Consider the following 19,007-nt stretch of genomic DNA (forward strand, 5'->3'; position numbering starts at 1 on the left):
AATTAGCTTAAAGGGACTATATACCTCTAAAATGGAAGGCATGTACCTTTAACAACAACCTTTTTTACTACTTTAGTGACAACTTTTCCAAAACCCTTGCCAGGATTAGCCATTCCATTCCCTTATGGTTAATTTCTCACGGTGTTTGGAAAGCTGATGCCAAATGACAGATCATCCAATACCTTTCTGATAGGCAGGCAGTCAGAAGCTAGGTGGGCCTGACAGGTAACTGCATTTTATGTTTCCTGTTTCCTTATGTTTCCTTTTTTTAGCACAAATTAAAATCAGATGGCATACATTATACATCACTGCATATATGACAAGGATGATTTTTTTAAAAAAAACTAGTTTTGGTGGATTGCATTGTGTGAACAAAAAAAAAAATACATTGATATACATTAAATCAGTCCTTGACACTGTAGTTTCGTATTTTTGGGGTATTTTGGGAACCTCTGATCTTGTGCTTGGCTGCTGCTGATTTGATGGTTATCTCTTTTTGCCGTTTGAGTGATACAGGGTCTGTAGACAGATCTTCTTTATTCAATTTTCTTTGCTCCAATTTTCTCCCTGCAGATGTAACTAGAAAGAAAATATTTAATTAACGTAAAAATATGAAAATTGCAACACTTAATCGTAATCATTCATTTTATTGTTTGATAGGGCTACTCATTTTACTTTGAAATCAAATATATTTTTCAGTAAAATAAGTATTTCCCCTGAGTTTTGGGAGATTAAATGGATTGATCAAGATTGCAAGAAGGTGACAAATAACAAGGTACAAGGGCAAGATTCAAAGTCGAAAAAATATGCACTTGTCCCCTTGGCCGATGGGTTTCCTGCAAAGGCTCAACTCTTTGCTCTCCTAAAATGGGACGTTAAGAGCTGTGCATTGGTCTAAATACAGTGCTGCCTGCATTCATTTTAGTAGAAAAACTCCTTCTGACTGGGGCCCTCCAATCAGTCTCATTTTAGGGGAAAATACAAGTTTATGTCCATGTAAATTAAGAGGTCATAATTCACTGTGTGTGTAGATAAGGCATATATTACATATAAATGGAAAATGATTATACTGCTTAAAGGGCACCTAGCATAGGCGTGGTTTAATAGTGCCTGCACTCAGATTTGCAGAAACAACCATGCTCATTATGGACATGTGTGTTACCAACATGGCTGCCTACACTGGGAGCTCCTTTCCAGTATAGGTGACAATAGCTACAAGCATTATTCAGGCAAAGTAGTATTATTTCCACTAGCTGGAATATGGGCTCTATTAGCCTGCACCTCCTTTGGAAACAATCTTCCTATAATCAGTGCCCTTTAACGGAAGCACACAGTTAACATAGCATCTCTGTTTATGACCACTTAAGTTAATGTTACACTAAAGATATGATTGCAGCCCTAGCAAGCAATAAGGCATCTCACACTCATATCTACTTATGGAAATACACAAAGAAATGATGCTTTGACAATTTATTATTTTTATTTACAAGTAGGTATGAAACCGTTATAAAAATATGGCACATTATGCCTTTGAAATGAAATGAGATGTTACATGTTTCTTGGGCAGAAGCAGACAGTATAGGCTGGTTAATTATTTACTAACATTCAGCTACTGAGCAGCATTTCACCCATTTCACCCAGACGCATAACTCCTAATAACCCAATAGACTGATGTTGACATGTGGTCTGATGAGGAAGAGAGATAGATAACCCCCTGCCAGGGTCAAATGTTACACTGATGCAATCCATAGAACCAAGCAGACGTCAAATGTGGTCATACTAATAGCTTTGGTAACATGGCCCGAAATTGCAATACTTGCTTGTCTGGAACACATACCAAGTTCAAAAAAAAAAAGAAAAAAGTACTGCAAAACTTTTAAAGGACAACTAAAGCCCACATGAAATATAGTGAAAAGCTTTTATTCTTGCCATTGGTCTGTTGTCCTTATATTATAACATAGGAGTAACCAACCCCTGAAGTGGCTGGGTGCCTGCTCTCAATTAACTTCAGCTCACCTTAATCAGGTTACCTGCCCCCTTTTAACCTGCCCACTGCACTTTGGGGTTAAGTAGATTCTAAGTATGTGCCATTGGCACTGTAACACTGGTATTAACACTGGATCACCTGCACTTCAATGGGTCTCAGCGGATGCAGTATTTCATGGACCCACATTTCCATGTACTATGGGAATCCAGACAATAAGCCTTGTGTATTTTGACCAACCATGTTTGTGGCCATATTGTGCACAGTGTCACTACTATTGGGTTAATCTCCATAAACTAATCAGTCATGTATAGCTTAATAAAAGTATTGTACAACTGCTACCCCAAAAGGGAAGCTCTATCATCAAGGGATACAGTTATGCCCAATGCGTTGAAACCTCAAATACAACAAATGCAAAACTTGTAGAAGTCAATGGGAGTCAATTCTGTTTCATTCATGTTTGTAGAGGTTTTCGCGTTTTTGTTTGTTTTTTTAAAAATTTGTCCAAGATTTGCAAGAAAACTTAAAACCACAAAAAATTGTGGTTTTCGCATTTACGTTTTTGTTCCACAATTTAATTTGTTTGTGCTTTTTCAATTTGGATTTTTTTTTTTTTTATAAATGACCAGACATCCATGGTTTTAGTTGAAATGAGTTTATATGTGGTTTTAAAAAACTCTAAAACCACGAAGACCAGAAATGCAGGGTTTAATATATTATTCACCCCTCTTACTTGGGTCACGGTTCTTTTGAGAAGCAGACAAATAATTCCCACCAATGAGTGTATATAAAAGGAAATATATTGAATAATAAATCAAGCAGTTATTACACATAAATGATTATTTAAACTAAAACAATATTTACACTATTTACAGTTATAAATTAATTATACAGTCTACACATTATTTTTACCACCAGTGTAAATGAATAAAGATCAGCTTGTCTTCCCATCATGGCTGTCCTCCAGCACCTCTGGTCTGCAGGCCTCACATGCTGCCCCCGGGGAACTGGCTCCACATGCGTAGTGCTCACTTTTTATGCCAGTTTTCCTCCCTTGCTCCCACAGCTAAAATGCTAAAGGTAAGAATCCATGGAATGAGTTAGTTGCCTGCAATAGATCTCTGCTATCGCAGGTGAGTAACCCCTCTGAAAAGGCTTTCCACTGGCAACTTTTATTGTTGCCAGTGGAAAGCCTTTTCTGAGCGGTTACTCGCCCATGATAGTAGCAATCTATTGCGGGTGACTAACTCGCTCCATGGTTTCTTACCCAAACTGATCAGATGGGGAAGATAAAAACCACATCTAGTCTTTGTTCAGGAACTGTTGAGAATATTTCTCGCATACAGTAATGAGATTTACAGCTCCTGCAGCAGATGTACTGTCCCACCTCCATTCACAGAAATTATATGTAAGCTTCCTGGACAACTGTCTCTGTAATCAGTACAACACCCCCATACACAGTGTATAACACATAAATATGTATAAAGCCACAAAAATAGTTTTTTCACATTGACATTCCAAGTATTTGCTGTACATTTAACACAAAGCCAAGCAATGCTGTTTTTGTATCCTAGGTAGCAGGAGCTTTGGATACTGTGCCGGGCAGGAGGCCAAGTAGGGAGAACACTATTGCAGCCATTGTTACTCTTGCGCATGTATCCCAGGGGGAGTTTGTCCATGGTTAAGCAATACAAGCACCATGAGGCATACTGCAAACAAAACTCATGAACAAAGGGTAATGACCTGAAATAGAAGATTAGTACCGACACTGCTCTGGTTTAAAGTTGTTGTAGGGCATATTATGCAAGCATAAACTTACAGCTAAAATGAATAACTTATTAGCAATGCAACATAATGTATTTTGTAAAAATCTGACCAATTCAACTCTATAAACAAACCATATACTGTATAATGCATCTTGTAAGAAAGCACTGATATCTGTGCATCCATGCAGCATGTGTTGTTTATGCAATGTCAGTTAATGAGGTGAATTAGTCAGTGTATCTAATGGATTTAAAGTAATAGGTATGGAATACCTTATGTAGAAATGCGTTATCCAAAAAGCTCTGAATTACAGGAAGGCCATCTCCCATTTCTCTATAATAATAATAAAATAGTACCTTGTAATTGATACTAACAAAGATGCATAAATCCATAATGATGGCAAAACAATCCTATTACGTTTATTTAATGTTTACATGATTTTTAATATAGGTATAGAATAATAAAACCTATACCTGTACTAAAATTAAACCTTAAAACTATGTTTGCAGATGAATGAATATGTTAATTTTAAGCACCATGCTTTAAAGTTTCTAGAGGTATGGGACCTTTTATCCAGAATGCTTGGGACCTGTGACTTTCCGGATATTTCTGTGATTTGGATCTCCATAACTAAAATCTACTAAAATCATTTAAACTTGAAATAAACCCAATAGGATTGTTTTGTCTCCAATAAGGATTGATCATATATTAGTTGGGATCAAGTACAAGGTAATGGTTTATTATTACAGAGAAAAGAAAAACATTTTTAAACATTTGATGGCCTCTCAGTAATTTTGGAGCTTTCTGGATAATGGGTTTCCAGACAACGGATTCCATATCTGTCCTACTGATGTACATGCCCCTAACCTTCCCCTTATGAGGAGAACTCTGGAAAATATATACATTCAGAAAAAAGAGAGATACTTTCCCTTTAGGCAATAAGAAATAAAAGGCATCTTTTAGTTTTCACTTCTTGGGTATTTACCACAACAGTCCCTTATTACCTTGCTTGTTGTCTTCCTGAGAACTGATTAAAGACAGGCTTGATCCAATATTTAGAAGTTTCCAAACATTCTGCAGGGAGGAGTCTTCCTCTGCTAAGGATGATGATGGGACGGGAGATGGAGCAATGTTCACCTGATGTTCCAGAAGATATTTGTTCTCATTACTCCCAGACTTTGTGACAGTATGATATGGCTTAATTCAGCAGGGAAAAAAACAATTAGATGGTTGTTTCTTTCAATCCAGAAAATCATGTTATATTTTCACAAATCATTTTAAAGAAAAGTATTTTGGTTTTCATTTGGTTGTATTGGCAACCGTCTACTCCAAATTAGATGATGTGATTATTTATATCTTTGCTTTCCCTGGAAGTAATTTAGGACTAGGTAAATGAGGTATCTGGCAGATGGTAGCAGTTTGGGCAGGTTTTATATAGTCATAAAAGTTTAAACCCTGGATATGCATCTTTTTTTCAACTTAAGTAACTATGTTACTATATTAGATGAGGTTAGAAATAAACATAGACCTACATCAAATTTAAAGGAGAAGGAAAGTCACAATCACTTTAAGGTTCCAAAAGTTAGGCATCCGCAGTGATTATATTCGCAGGGACAGAATTGGGCTTGGCATGCTCAATAAAAAATAAAATATGGTACCTAATAGCACTACTTCGCACAGGGGAAATGTAGTTCACAAGGGATGCTAAACTACATTCTGCCCTGGTTCCAAAACTAGGTTTACCAGCAGGAAATTTACATTGGGAATACAGACTGGCACATTGATAGCCAGGGCCCCCCCTAAAACATTGGTAGCCAGGGCCCCCCAGCTCCCCCCCCCCAGATTGCTTCCCAGCATCCTCCAGCTCCACCCCCACCCCCAAGCATCCTCTGGTTCCCCCCCAGCCCCCACCAGAATCCTCCAGTTCCCCCCCAGCAACTTCCTCCAGCTCCCCTTAGCTCCCCCCACCCCAGCAACTTCCTACGGCATCCTCCAGCTCCCCCCCACCAGCGACTTCCTCCGGCTCCCCTGTGGCTTCCTCCAGCTCCACCCTAGCTACTTCGTCCGGCACCCCTGCGGCTTCCTCCGGCATCATCCAGCTCCCCCACCAGCGACTGCCACCGTCTGCATCCTCTTGATTTGTGCCGGCTCCCCGCTGCATCTCCACATTTTATAAGGTTGCGCCCCGTGCGTACGGGCGCACGGGGCGCAACCAATCAAATTTCCCGCTGGCCACCAATGAACCAATGACAGGTTTAAAGGGGGCCCGAGCTAAAAGAACTGTATCACGGCCGGGCCCCCTTTAAAGCGACCGGGAGAACTGTCCCCCCTGTGCCCCCCTGATGGTGGCCCTGGTGGGCACGGCTTGTTATAACAGTAGAGCTTATAATTGTGGGTGGGGCTTATATTTATCACGGCGCACATCTCCACTTTTTTCACCCCAATTACTGTTCTTATATACATAGGAGAAGCTTTTCTCCATTTCTCTGATTCTCTGCTGTCACTTATGGGGACAATAAGTCCACCCTTCAACTTTAGCCTCCAATATTCAATGAAATATCCATCACTCATCTCAGAGCAGAACAGCATGACTGTCATACAGCAAGCAATGTCACAATGAGAGTGTATAATAGGGATCATTTCTCTAGATAATTCAGAAACACTCCATCTAGGGGACCCCGCCAAAATGGTCCCAATTGGGCCCCGCAGTTGATAAGACCAGCCCTGTTAGTGCACAAACATATCTGAAACATCCACATAACAAATTATTAAGAAAAAGCACTTCTCTAAATGGCATTAAAAAAGGAGGTAACAATGTTATGACAGCGTCTGTTTAAATGAACCATTCCCACACCTTGTGTCTCAACCCTTTCTCCTTGTAGATTGTAAGCTCTTTTGGGCAGGGCCCTCTTCACCTCTTGTATCGCTTACTGATTGCTTTATATGTTACTCTGTATGTCCAATGTATGTAACCCACATATTGTACAGCGCTGCGGAATATGTTGGCGCTTTATAAATAAATGTTAATGTAATGTAATGTAATGAACAGCAACAGGAGTAACAGATTAAAGACATTCATAAGATACAGTAGGTCCTAGATTCTGTCTGTCAAATTAAAGGGGTGGTTCACCTTTCAGTTAATTTTTAGTATGTTACAGAATGGCCAATAGTAAGCAACTTTCCAATTGGTCTTCATGATTTATTTTTATAGTTTTTAAAATATTTGCCTTCTTCTCCTGACTCTTTCCAAATTACAAAAGAGGGTCACTGACCCCAGAAGCTCAGTAACAGTTGCTCTGTAAAGCTACAATTTTATTGTTATTGTTAGTTTTTTGTTTAGATCTTCTTCTATAAATGTATCAGTCTCTCACTCCTTGGTCGCTAAGGTAATTTGGGCCTGATTCACTAAAGTGCGATAAAAATTATCGCACGCTTTTTTGCAGTAAAAAAGACGCGATAATTTGCGAGCGATTCACCATAGTATTATCGCGTGCGATAAATCGCCATTTTCGCATGCGTTAATTTCCGCGCTGAAAAGAATACGATCGCATGATTCACTATAACTTAGGCGCGCTAAATATCGCATTAGGCTATGCGAAAATTAACACCTACTTCAGGCAGGCGATAATTATAGAAAAGTACAGTAAATGAGCTTTTGGCAATAAAATATGGACTTTGCAGTGTTATTTATTGAAGTCTGTGTTTCCCCTAGAGTAGGGGTCTGCAACCTGCGGCTCGCGAGCCACATGCGGCTCTTTGGATGTGAAGCTGCGGCTCTTTAGTTCCATACATAAATATTATTTATTTTATAAAAAAAAAACATTTAAAAATCGTTCTGAATTGATTAACGAGGATTAGGCACCGACTCTATCTCTCAGCCACTTGTACTCGCTTTTCACCACACCCCTCCCCCGTGACACGCGTCGTCACTGTCGTCAGTCCATCGGAAGATTCGTAGCTTCCGACGCCGTTGGCTGGCCAATTTAAGGGAGCGCTCATGCTCTGCACACGGAATGCAAGTGAGGGGGTGGGCGTTGGTACGGACTATGCACAGTTGGTAGTGGCGGCGCGGTATTAGGAGCGCTGATTTGTGAGTAAGCGCCTCTATAGTAATATTGACACACTTGATGTATGGTATATACTTGATGTTAAGAGTGCCGCTGAGGACGCTGTGACCAGATCGCTACACGTAACCCTCGATTTACCTTGCTAAAATGATTAATTGATTTTGCCTGGTTTGCAATATTATCTGGCAGAGAACACAGGATAATTTGAGAGCTTAAGTCAGTGTATTTATCATAAATAATACACAGGGCATCCACACTAAGGAATTTGATTCCCATGAATGACCGAATAAAGGTGATAGTTGGATTATTGATGTATGGTCATTAATAGTCCTTGTTCCCCTGATTGCTGTTCTCTCTCCTTCCCCCTCTCTCCCCTCTACATGTCCACCAATTTTACTATTTTTTACGCTGTCTCTTTGAATTGAGACATGTGTAATGATTGGTTCCACTATGCCCGTGTGTGGACAAGTGGTTTTTAAGTAATATATTGATCATTGATCAAGAAAAAATTTTGTGGCTCTTTAAAAATTTGAAATTTAGTAAAATGTAATTTTTGGCTCTTCCGACCCAAAAGGTTGCAGACCCCTGCCCTAGAGTGACGCAGCCGCCAGTTTGCAGCGAAATGTTCATTTTTAATACAGTAATTTTCCGCAAGTATTGGCATGTATGGCTAACATGGCGTGCGTTCATTTGCGCGAGTATTTATATTCGGCTACAAGTGATGAAATGTTTCGCCAGGCATGGATTCGCAGCGAATTTTTGGACGTGCGTTGAATTTTTCCGCGGCGGATTTTTTCATGCGTTTCGCAAAACAATCTGCCAATGGCAAAACGCATGAAAAAAATCGCCACGCAAAAAATCACCGCACGTCCAAAAATTTATACAAGCATCAAAAAATAATAGTCACGGGCAACAATTTTTTTGCCCGCACAACATTTTTGCCATTTCGTGGATCTTTCGAAAGATTTGCTAATTTTTCACTAAAGATAACCAGAACACATTTGCTCATCACTAGTGGCTACTATTTATAAGCATCTACTATTTATATGCTACCATTTATATGTGGCTAATATTTATATACACTATTTATATGCGGAGACAATTTTTATACACTATTTCTAAGCTACTATTCATATGCGGCGACTATTCGCGTGCGTTATTTACCGCATTGAAATAGTCTTCGCGAGTTAAATAATGCATGCAATATCGCGCGTAAAATAGCGCAAGTATGCTTATAGTGAATCGTGCGAAAAGTCGCAAAAATTAAGACGCGATAAAATAGCGCACGTTTTATCGCACTTTAGTGAATCAGGCCCTTTGGATCCTAGCAACCACATAATTGCTGAAATTCAAAACTGCAGAGCAGCTGAACAAAAAGTGAAATAATTAAAAAAACACAAATAATAAAAAAAATTAGGACCAATTGCAAATTGTCTTAGACTATTACCCTCTACCATCATACTAAAAGTTAACGCAAAGGTGAACAACCCTTTTAAATAAAAAGGGCAAAAACGAATAATTTTACTGCCAATGTACTTTGTAATGAATAAAGGTTGGACAGGGTCAGACTGGGTAATGCGGGGCCCACCAGGGCTCCTGTCCCAGGGGCCCCACACCCGTCCCAGGGGCCCCCACCTGGCCCCCACCCTGGGGGTCCCTGCCACCCACCCAACCCCCTCCTCCGAGCAGGCCTCCTTTAGTCTTACCTTAGGCTTGAGGGGGGAGGGAGGTCCTAATGTTTTTATTTTTCCAACCATACGTTTGCTTTTTCAGTTTAATGAGTGCAACAGTTTAATGAATTTCTGTACTAATTATCCTGTCCCCATTTACTGTGCTTACAATATAATTGAGATGTGTGTAGGGATGAGGTGGGCAGCACTTGGTCAAGGGCCACACACTTATATCCTGTATTCAAGATAAATAACACAGTAAACAGGGGTTTAATAAAGCAAGGCAAGAACCTGGTAGCTGTGATATAATAAGGCGTTAAAACGAGCGCTATTTATAGCATGCGCTAAAAATTTTATCGCGTCTAATTTTTCTTAACGCACGATTCACCAAAAGGATATTTGTGTTAATTTAGACGCAATGCTGTTTGCGTTATTTAAGTCGCGAAGACTTTTTTTGTGCGGTGTTTGACGCAACGTGCGCTAATTAACGCAGCGCGTTGCTTGTCGCGCGCGCTAATTAACGCACGTGTGTTACTTTTCGCACACACACCATATTAGCCATACACACCATTACGTTAGTTGAAAATGACCATTTCCCTGCAAACTGGAGGCTGCATCACTCTAGGGCCAACACAGACTTGAATAAATCACACTGCAAAGTCCTTATTGTGTTGCCAAAAGCTCATGAACTGTACTTTTCACCTACTGCTCCAAGTAGGTGTTAATTTCCGCATAGACTAATGTGATATTTAGCGCGTCAAAGTGTTTGTGAATCATGCGTTAGTATTATTTCTGCGCGAGAATTAACAGAATGTGGTAAAATTAACGCATGCGGTTGCGCGCTATTTAACGCACGCGATATGCGACAATGCATGCGATAATACTTTAGCGAATTGTGTGTTTTTTTGAGCGTCAATTTTAACGCAAAAAAGCATGCGATAAGCGTTATCGCACTTTAGTGAATCAACCCTTATGTATGCTCACCTGCTCTGTGAGAAATTCTGAAATATTATTTTTGTCTTTGTCCTTCTTGGCTCTTAAAGTGTTGCTCTCTTTTAAATGCAAGCTCGAGGTTTTCTGGTACTGGGCAAACTGAAGTTCCTATGGAGAAGCAAAAAAGTCAGTAAAAGAAACATCGAAAACAACCCAGTCTGTATTGAAACCCTTGGCACCTTTTTTTTTTTTTCTTTTTGCTAAATAGTAGCTAAAGAATGAAGGGGCTGTCCATGTCCAGTATCAAGTGTTTTGCTAATACACGTTACTTTCCCTTTACACAATTATAAAGTGCTGAACAATGATAAAGAGCTGTAAAAATACAGAAGAGCAGTAAACATTCCAGAGGAAAAGCTGTCACTAATCATAAAAAGATAACACCTGCACTAAAGATACAATAATTCTGAAATAATCAGTTGGTATCAGTAATAAGGCTATAAAACGCTCACACAATTTGTCCTGACCCTATTTTCCAGCATCACTTGATAGTTGGAAGGCAGATGTGGCTTGCCATTCATAAGGGCTCATTAATATTGCGTAATCTCAACATGAAAAATTCTGCTGCAAATCACCATGTTTTTCTCCAACAATGCATCTTTCCAGTGTACTTATAGGGAGAACTTGTATGAGATTGTTAACAGTAATTTAAGCTCACAATAGTGAATTATATGCAAGCAGCATTTGTGTTTTGTTTGAGTCAATTTGGCTGCAATTTTTGTTATTTCTGGAGCATCTTATGATAACACCCCTTGCGAGTCATTTGTGTTGTTAGGGTGCAACATGAAAAAGGGAGCTCTGAAAGTTACATCTCCTCCATGCATGTGTTGATTCCAGGGTTCTTTTGCATCAGTATGCCCTGTACTTTGCACCTTATACAGAAAAGCAAGTAAAGCATTTTAGTGAAGACATTTGAAGAGTGCATAGATAAAAGTACTTTTGTTAAAGAACAAGTAAGTTTAAAATCACTGGGGGAGCCAAATGTTGGGCACCCCAATGGGATTTTAATCGCTTACCTGATACCCTGGGCGGGTGTTTCTGTTAGCAGCAAACTGCACTGGCCTGGGGTATTTCTGTAGAAGCTTGTTCTGCATGATGATCTTCCTCCCCTGTCTTCTCTCTTTCGGGCCCCTGCAGTTGTGCCTAATTTGGCACTCTGCTACACATGCTCTGACCGGAACGAAGAGTAGACAGAAGAACCCAAAGGAGATGAAGGAGCACTCACAGAAATACCCCAGGCCGGTGCAGTTTTTAGCAAAAAGGAGCACTGATCTCGGGTATCAGGAAAGCCTACATTCTATTAACTAGTTACCACAATGCAGAAGAATTTTGGACAAAACAAGAAAAGTTGTGGCAAGTAATTAAAGACACAGTGGAAATCTTACTGAAAATTGAATTTGCTGTGTTTTGAAAGAATGAGAAAGGTTGGAATTTCAGAAGCAATTTACCCTAGCAGTGACACAGTGGTTTGAATGACAGACTATATAAGTAGAGAGTATGAATAGAAAGATAAGTAATAAAAGTACAGGTATGGGATCTGTTATCCAGAATGCTTGGAATAATTTGGATCTCCATACCTAAAGTCAACTAACAAAAATCATTTAAACCCAACTGGATTGTTTTGCCACCGATATGGATTAATTATATCTTATTTCAGATCAAATAAGTGCAAAAAACAATTGCTTTATTATTATAGAGAATTTTTTTTTTAAAAAAAATGTGAATTATTTGATTAAAATATTTAACCCCTTTGATATTTTTATTAGACAAATACAAAGAAAAATAAAATTGTAATGCCCTTTGAAGGGAATATCTGTTGCTTTGAAATATTTTAGTAACGTCAACCAACATGACCAATATTGCCGGATGCAGAAATGTTCTGCGCACAGCCCACACATTTATCCCCACACTTTTTCTCTAAAACCAACAAGGTAAGTTTCCACAAAGAAGACCGCAGCGCAGATGGATCTTCAATATGGCTAACAGAAGAATCATAATGATAATGATCCAGTGTTTGTACACAAGATATTATATAAGACAATCCATTGCTAATAATGGAACAATGCATTTGAATTGTCTTAAAAATATAATTGCAAGATAATTGATATTACTTTGGCAGTGAAATGGATCTCTTCAACAGGAATGAGTTCAATCATTCAAGGACACTGGATTAGGAAATCTGTCCCAACTGCCAGCAAACGGCACAAAATCATGCTTCTGGGAACTTTCAACATTTAACAAATGAAATCTATTAGTGCAGGGATATCAGCAGACTTGGTGATTCTGAGACCTACCGTATATTTGCAGCAGCTGTAAACTTAGCCCTGCAAAGTTAACAAACACAAAGACCAGCATCTCTATTTCAGCTAGTGACAGATGGGTGATACATCCCAAGCTGCTCAAATGTAGCTTCCAGGCCCATATAAACAAATTACATTAAAGTCAGATGAGACATGTCCTCTTGAACCCAACCACTTGAAACATTTCAGCAGTGCTTTCATGTAGCTCACTCTGGTTTTGGGCTAGGCCCATTCAAGCCAGAATCTCAATGAAGATGTAACTGTCACTTGCATTAACAGAGGCTAGTAAGATAGCCACATTTGGTGGCAACTTAAAAGGCTTATAGAGCTCATATTACATATTTCTTCTGATGTTCCACACTCTATAATCTGATAATACATACCTGGGATGTTAGGTTGTACTGAAGATTTTCCAGGGCTGAGAGGTGATTTTGCACTCTATTCACTTGTGTGTTGGAAGCTGACTGGACAGTAACATCAGGCTTATGGACTATAATGGAAATAATGGACAAAAATAAATTAATTGGCTTCTTCAGCAAATGTAACTGATCAGCAGTTTTATTTTATGGAGGAGCCTGTGGCAAAGCATAGATCAAATGTTATTATTTGTCCAGGTCATTAAACAAGTTGCCCTTTGTCCAAAGACACCCCTCACCCCATCTTTTTATACAATCCACACAAAGTGTTATCTCTCATCTTAACCTCTGGAATTTTATCCCTGAATTTCTCCAAAATGATTACTCTCCATATCTGCTCAAAGAAAACACACATCCCACCTTTTGTGCTTGTATGTTAACTACCAATTTAGACTGTAAGCTCTACGGGGCAGGGACTTCATACCACTGTACATTTTACCATGTGGCACTTGTTTGCTGTATACTCATTTATTTACTAATATTTTTTATAATGTTGTCTTCCCTGTGTGTACTGTAACATTATACAGCATTGCTAGTAGGTTTACAGCATTGCTAGTAGCTTTATAAATAAAGGTGAATTGTGAGGGAAGGGAGGTCAGGAACCAGTATCTACCAGCAGCAGTGTAACAAGTCGGTCCCGGGCCCCCCTGCGTGGTCTCTCAGAGGGGCCCGGTGCATGGCTGTTCAGTGCTTTACCCCCCAAGCTCACTGCCTGTATCCCGTCCACCCCCTGTCTACATGTGTCCCTGCTTCCCTTCTGCAGCTGGGGAGGGGGGATTTTTTAAACTATTTTTTAAACTTACTTCCAAACTAGAGGAAGCAGAACCCATGGTCTGAGCCTCCGGCTTCCCTTTTAGTTACCCCAGTGTCTACCAGTGTATATACCACCTAATATTCATGAATGCAGAGACTGGTATGGATGTATAAGGGAAAACAGAAACTATAGAAAGTCAGGGATATCCAGCTGACCATGTTGGATACCGCCCTCAATGACATCTTTTGTGATCTGTCCACAGGCTCTATATGTTGGTTAGATCAAATGATAATTCAATATAATCTAAACCAACTATATATATTTTTTTGGATAAACGGCTACTTGCAAAGTTGGACAGTACTGCTGAAAGTTATTCAATGTGATTGGATATTGTAGGTGGTAAATAGCAAAGTAGATCAAATATTCTGTAATGGGAATGGTAGATAAGCCTGATATTTTTTAACCAGATCTTTAAGCCTTAAAGGGGACCTGTCACCCATATATAAAAACCTGTTTAGTAAAAGTCCTTAGCAAATTAAACGCGAAACCCAAGTTCTTTATTTATTCTAACATCTATATTTGTTATAAATGTATTTAAAAGTCTGAGCTGTCAATCATATATTACTGCCTGCCCCGGTTTTGGGACAGTAAATTACTTTCCATTTTTGTCGCATTCCCCGCCCTCCTTACAGTCTATACTTGTGTAGCCTATGTATTGACATGGGCATTAGGTTCCCCCATTCTGGTGCATAAACAATATTTTGGCATGATGAAAAGCTTGTCTTAATAACAGTGCCCACAAAATGCCACCTCTCTGCCTGCTGTGACTGTGAATTTCAAGACTGGAGGAAACAACATTTAAATAATTGATATAGTGTAAAGTAAAGTTTATTTTGCTCAACTAACATGACAGAAAAGGATTTAGATTTATTTTTTAGGGTGACAGGTTCCTTTTAAATTATTTCTTAAGTGGCCACGAAGTTTCTTACCTTCAATAGATGCAAGTTCTGCTCGTAGTCTGTTCCCCATATCAATCAGCTGCTGTTTCTCTAGGCTGAGCTGAGAAATTTTCATTGCAGCTTCTCCCAGTTTGTTATTAAGCATGTAAACATGGGTTTCTGGGCAAACATCCTCTGGCATTTTACAACTTAGCTGATGTTGAAGAGTCTGAATTTCCTTAGAAAGCTGTTCTATTGTGGCATTCTGAAATTAAGCAAAATATTTATTCTAAAAATACAACTAAGAACATTTTAAACATGCATGACTGACTGTCTCAGCTACACTTATATCCATAACTAAGTATAATATATGGCAGAGTGGGGTAACAAAAGGTTTACACAGCCATGTTAGACACTGTCTGTAAGGGAAAAAGAATATTGTACACGAGTGACCGGGTCAGGATTAAAAGACAATGTTAATTTTAGAAGAAGAAGGGCTAAAAATTAATGACACAATATTTAGATTTTTTTTTAATTCATGTGTTTATTGAAGATAACACAAGAATACTTGTATTCAAGCTATAGAACTAAGCAGTATCTGTAGCTACTTATTGAACCAGTAACCTTTTGCCATTCTGTCCTGCTCTTGCCATGAAGGAACAGAAGGGGGTGCTCCAGTTACACATTCATAATATGACTAGTATGCTGGGGTTATTTAGCTTTTTAGTGATTGGGAATCTGAGTTGTCTCAAACAGGTAAGCTAGGTAGATAATCTGCATGGCTTGATAGTTTTTGGCTTTTTACCAAATATATTTTGCATTTATAATAATATATTAGTTAAAGTCATATGGACCTGTTTCTCATGCTTTGCCAAAAAAGTAAAACAGGGTGCCCTTTGTTTTCAACAAACTATACCAAAGCCTACCTAGTAATATTGTCTGCACTTCAGTATTAAGGCAGAATGTGTGTTAAAGGGGTTGTTTGACTTCCATAAGGTGAAATACCAGATTTGAGTTAAAGCCCTAAGTAGTTAATAGTCAGTTAAATCTGGGCCCCCATCTAAACACAGATAGTTCTCCATATTTTTCATCTAATATTAGGGGCTACACTATTACCAAAATATATTGGTATATCTGTGGCATATCTGCTCCTCGTAGAAGCAAGTGTTCTGTGTCAAATCTAATGCTGCCTAAGATTTACTGGCAACATAGTTGCATGTACAGCATACGGATACCTGCATATGGATAATCTGGATGGCTTAAGGCATGCTTTGTATTTTGCTGTACTCAGTACTACCTACTTCTGTTTTACCTACGGGTTGGGAGGTGGAAAAATTAAGTAATAAAAGAATAATGACACCTAGAAAATTGGTGCACAACACATGGAGAAGTCAAAGGACAAGTGCAAAGCAATTCCATATATTCTGACAGTGAAGATTTAAAGCTAAGCAGTTGTCAAAATCTTGCAGTGGCAGAGTACAAATCAAGTTTTTTACATGCAGAGCTAAAAAAATCTTACTTTCTGTGTGAGCTGTGAAACCATGGAGTCCAAATGAGCAGCTTCTGCATCCAGTCTCTTTGTAGTTTCAACAGAAGCCACTTTGTCAGCTCTCAAGGGTCCTAAAAAGACAAAAGTATAAATCTGTTCCCTGTAACCAGGGCAGCTGCACAAACCAAAATGGGCCTCAAAAAGCAATCAAATAATCCAATGTGAATCTAACACGAACAGGGTATGAATATATTTGTTTATATTTCCATACATTTAAGTGCCCCAAAATACAACCCTAAACCAAAGTTTACTTTGGTAAAGTCACACGGAGTGATTCCACAAGGTTTGTCAGCCAAGGGTTTGTTTCTACTTGTAGGTGGCCAACAAAATTATTGTAATTGTCCCCTCCTTATTCTTGTGGTAATTGATTGCACCCGTGGCTACACTTATAGGACAGAAAGTTAGTCCTTGAAACTGCATTTTCAAGTGCTAATCATGGGTGGAGGAATGAATGAAGAGGTGATAGGAATGATGGAGAGGTGATCCCGCATGTTTTGTTGCCAGAGCATTTTCATGCCATGAAAACCGAACAATCAAAACAGCAGGAAGCAAAGGGGAGCAGTTACTGGTCATTTAACAAGTTGCATTTAGGTCTACATGTGTGTTACACTAAAGCAACTGGACTTTCTGAGTTTTCTTGAAAACATTATACCGCTTATCCAAACTAAGGGGCACATTTACTTACTCACGAATGGGCCGAATGCGTCCGATTGCGTTTTTTTCGTAATGATCGGTATTTGGCGATTTTTCGGAAAATTGTTGCGACTTTTTCGTTGCCATTCCGAATGTTGCGCAAAATCTGGCGATTTTTTCGTAGCGTTACTACTTGACTTTTTCGTAGCCTTCGCGCCGAGTACGAAAGATTCGGATTCATTCAAGCTTCAGTATGGTGACTTTTCTTGGGCCAGGTTGGAGCTGCAGGGTGCCATTGAGTCCTATGGGAGGCTTCCAAAATCATGCTAAGTCTGAAAGTTTCGCCCGCCGCTTACGAGCGCTCAATACGAAAAAGTCGCGACAAGATACGAGCGAATCGTAATGGCTATGAAAAACTCGCGTTTTTTTGCGCAAATCGTATTGGTAACGAAAAAGTCGCGACAATTTCCGAAAAGTCGTAAAGGCGCCGAAAAATTGCAAAAAATACGAAAAAGTCACAAAATGTTCGTTTTCCAATCGGAATTTTTCCGATTCAGATTCGTGGGTTAGTAAATGTGCCCCTTAGTGTTGCTAATACTGCTGTTCAAAGAACCCAATGGCATCCGTGCAGGCAATGCTTGGTATCTAAAAGACTATCTTTTATAGTATGCCACATCTATTCTAAGAGAGTAAAATGCTTAACTGCTAGAAAACCATAGCACTGTAAATGATTATTGGTTGAAAAAATATTTGTGATGATGGAATTCTTTGTTACCAGTGGTTTTGTAGTACTGTGTTTCTGCATTCTCAGAAAGAACTGCTGGTGCTGGTACCGGCACATCCATGTCTTCCTTGAGACCCGATTCATCCTGTAACCTTTCTTCTATAATCCTGATCTTCTGCTTTAGGGTTCTGATTTCATCTTCAAGAGACTGAACATAGTCTGTAAAAAAAAAAAAAATGTCATATTGGTTTCTTTAAAAAACAAAATATGGCATAGTTAGATGGCCATGGGCCACAGGCCACAATGCAACATGTCTCAAATGACCCTAATTTAATTACACCCAAAACCAATGTCCACCAGTTTCTTAATATAACTCCATATATCCACCTATATTGTTCATGTCCTGCATGGTGAATCGTTAATTGGAACCTTAAAAAATGTTGTTGGATAAAAACAAATGCTGTCTTGATATACATTGGCATGTTCATGTAGTCTTTGGCTGATAGGGTCCCATACCCCCCAGGATATTGAAGCTGGTGGGGTATTGGGTCAAGTTCACTGCAGGTAATGGTTTTGATCTCAAAATTATTTTGTAGCCATGTTATACCACGTTATATGTTAGAAAACCTGCTAGCCATTTCAGTTTTCATTTGTAGGACCCTCCCTGTGTAAGCTTGTGAAACCCACAATAGACACTTTAGAGTGACAACAGACATATCTCAACCAAAAACTTACATCTCCCACAAGAAAGAAATTAAAGGCAAAACAGTCTTTAAACATAACTTCAACTTAATGCAGAAGGGGATTTGTACTGAAGAATCTAAGTATGTGTCTTTCACATTAAGTTTCATTATGATTGTTCTGCATCTTTTTGTTGGTTTGATTTTACTGAAAAAAAAAGAGATTGTGTTTTTGCAGACTGCTTTTTTTCTGTGGCCTTTGAGGATCTTGGTTTTATATCCATAGTTTAAGATTTATAACTTATCTTAGGTTGGTTGATTCTTTGTTTGGGGGGGGGGGGGGGGCGGGGTATAATTTATAAGTGACCTGTTTGGTATGGTTGAGAGTCTATAAAGCATTAGAATGCTTTCAAAGGCATACAGGTATGGGACCTGTTATCCAGAATGCTTGGGACCTGGGGTTTTCTGGATAAGGGATCTTTCCGTAATTTGGATCTCCATAAGTCTACTAAAAATCATTCATTCAAATATTGAATAA

At 39.0% G+C, this 19,007-nt stretch overlaps 1 protein-coding gene across 2 annotated transcripts in view; it reads right to left on the reverse strand.

The window, feature by feature from the left end:
- Positions 1-213: 213 nt before the first annotated feature.
- Positions 214-19,007, reverse strand: part of ccdc57 (coiled-coil domain containing 57) — a 43,629-nt gene continuing 24,835 nt past the window's right edge. For both annotated transcript variants that reach the window (XM_031894665.1, XM_031894666.1), the window contains exons 12-18: positions 17,841-18,008; positions 16,403-16,503; positions 14,935-15,148; positions 13,159-13,265; positions 10,470-10,586; positions 4,753-4,945; positions 214-579 (exon numbers count right to left, since the gene is read on the reverse strand). In XM_031894665.1, the coding sequence (XP_031750525.1) occupies positions 404-579; positions 4,753-4,945; positions 10,470-10,586; positions 13,159-13,265; positions 14,935-15,148; positions 16,403-16,503; positions 17,841-18,008 (1,076 nt within the window). In that variant the 3' untranslated portion in view covers positions 214-403. The remainder of the gene's footprint in view (positions 580-4,752; positions 4,946-10,469; positions 10,587-13,158; positions 13,266-14,934; positions 15,149-16,402; positions 16,504-17,840; positions 18,009-19,007) is intronic.

This window comes from Xenopus tropicalis, chromosome 10, assembly GCF_000004195.4.
Source record: "Xenopus tropicalis strain Nigerian chromosome 10, UCB_Xtro_10.0, whole genome shotgun sequence".
NCBI lineage: Eukaryota > Metazoa > Chordata > Amphibia > Anura > Pipidae > Xenopus > Xenopus tropicalis.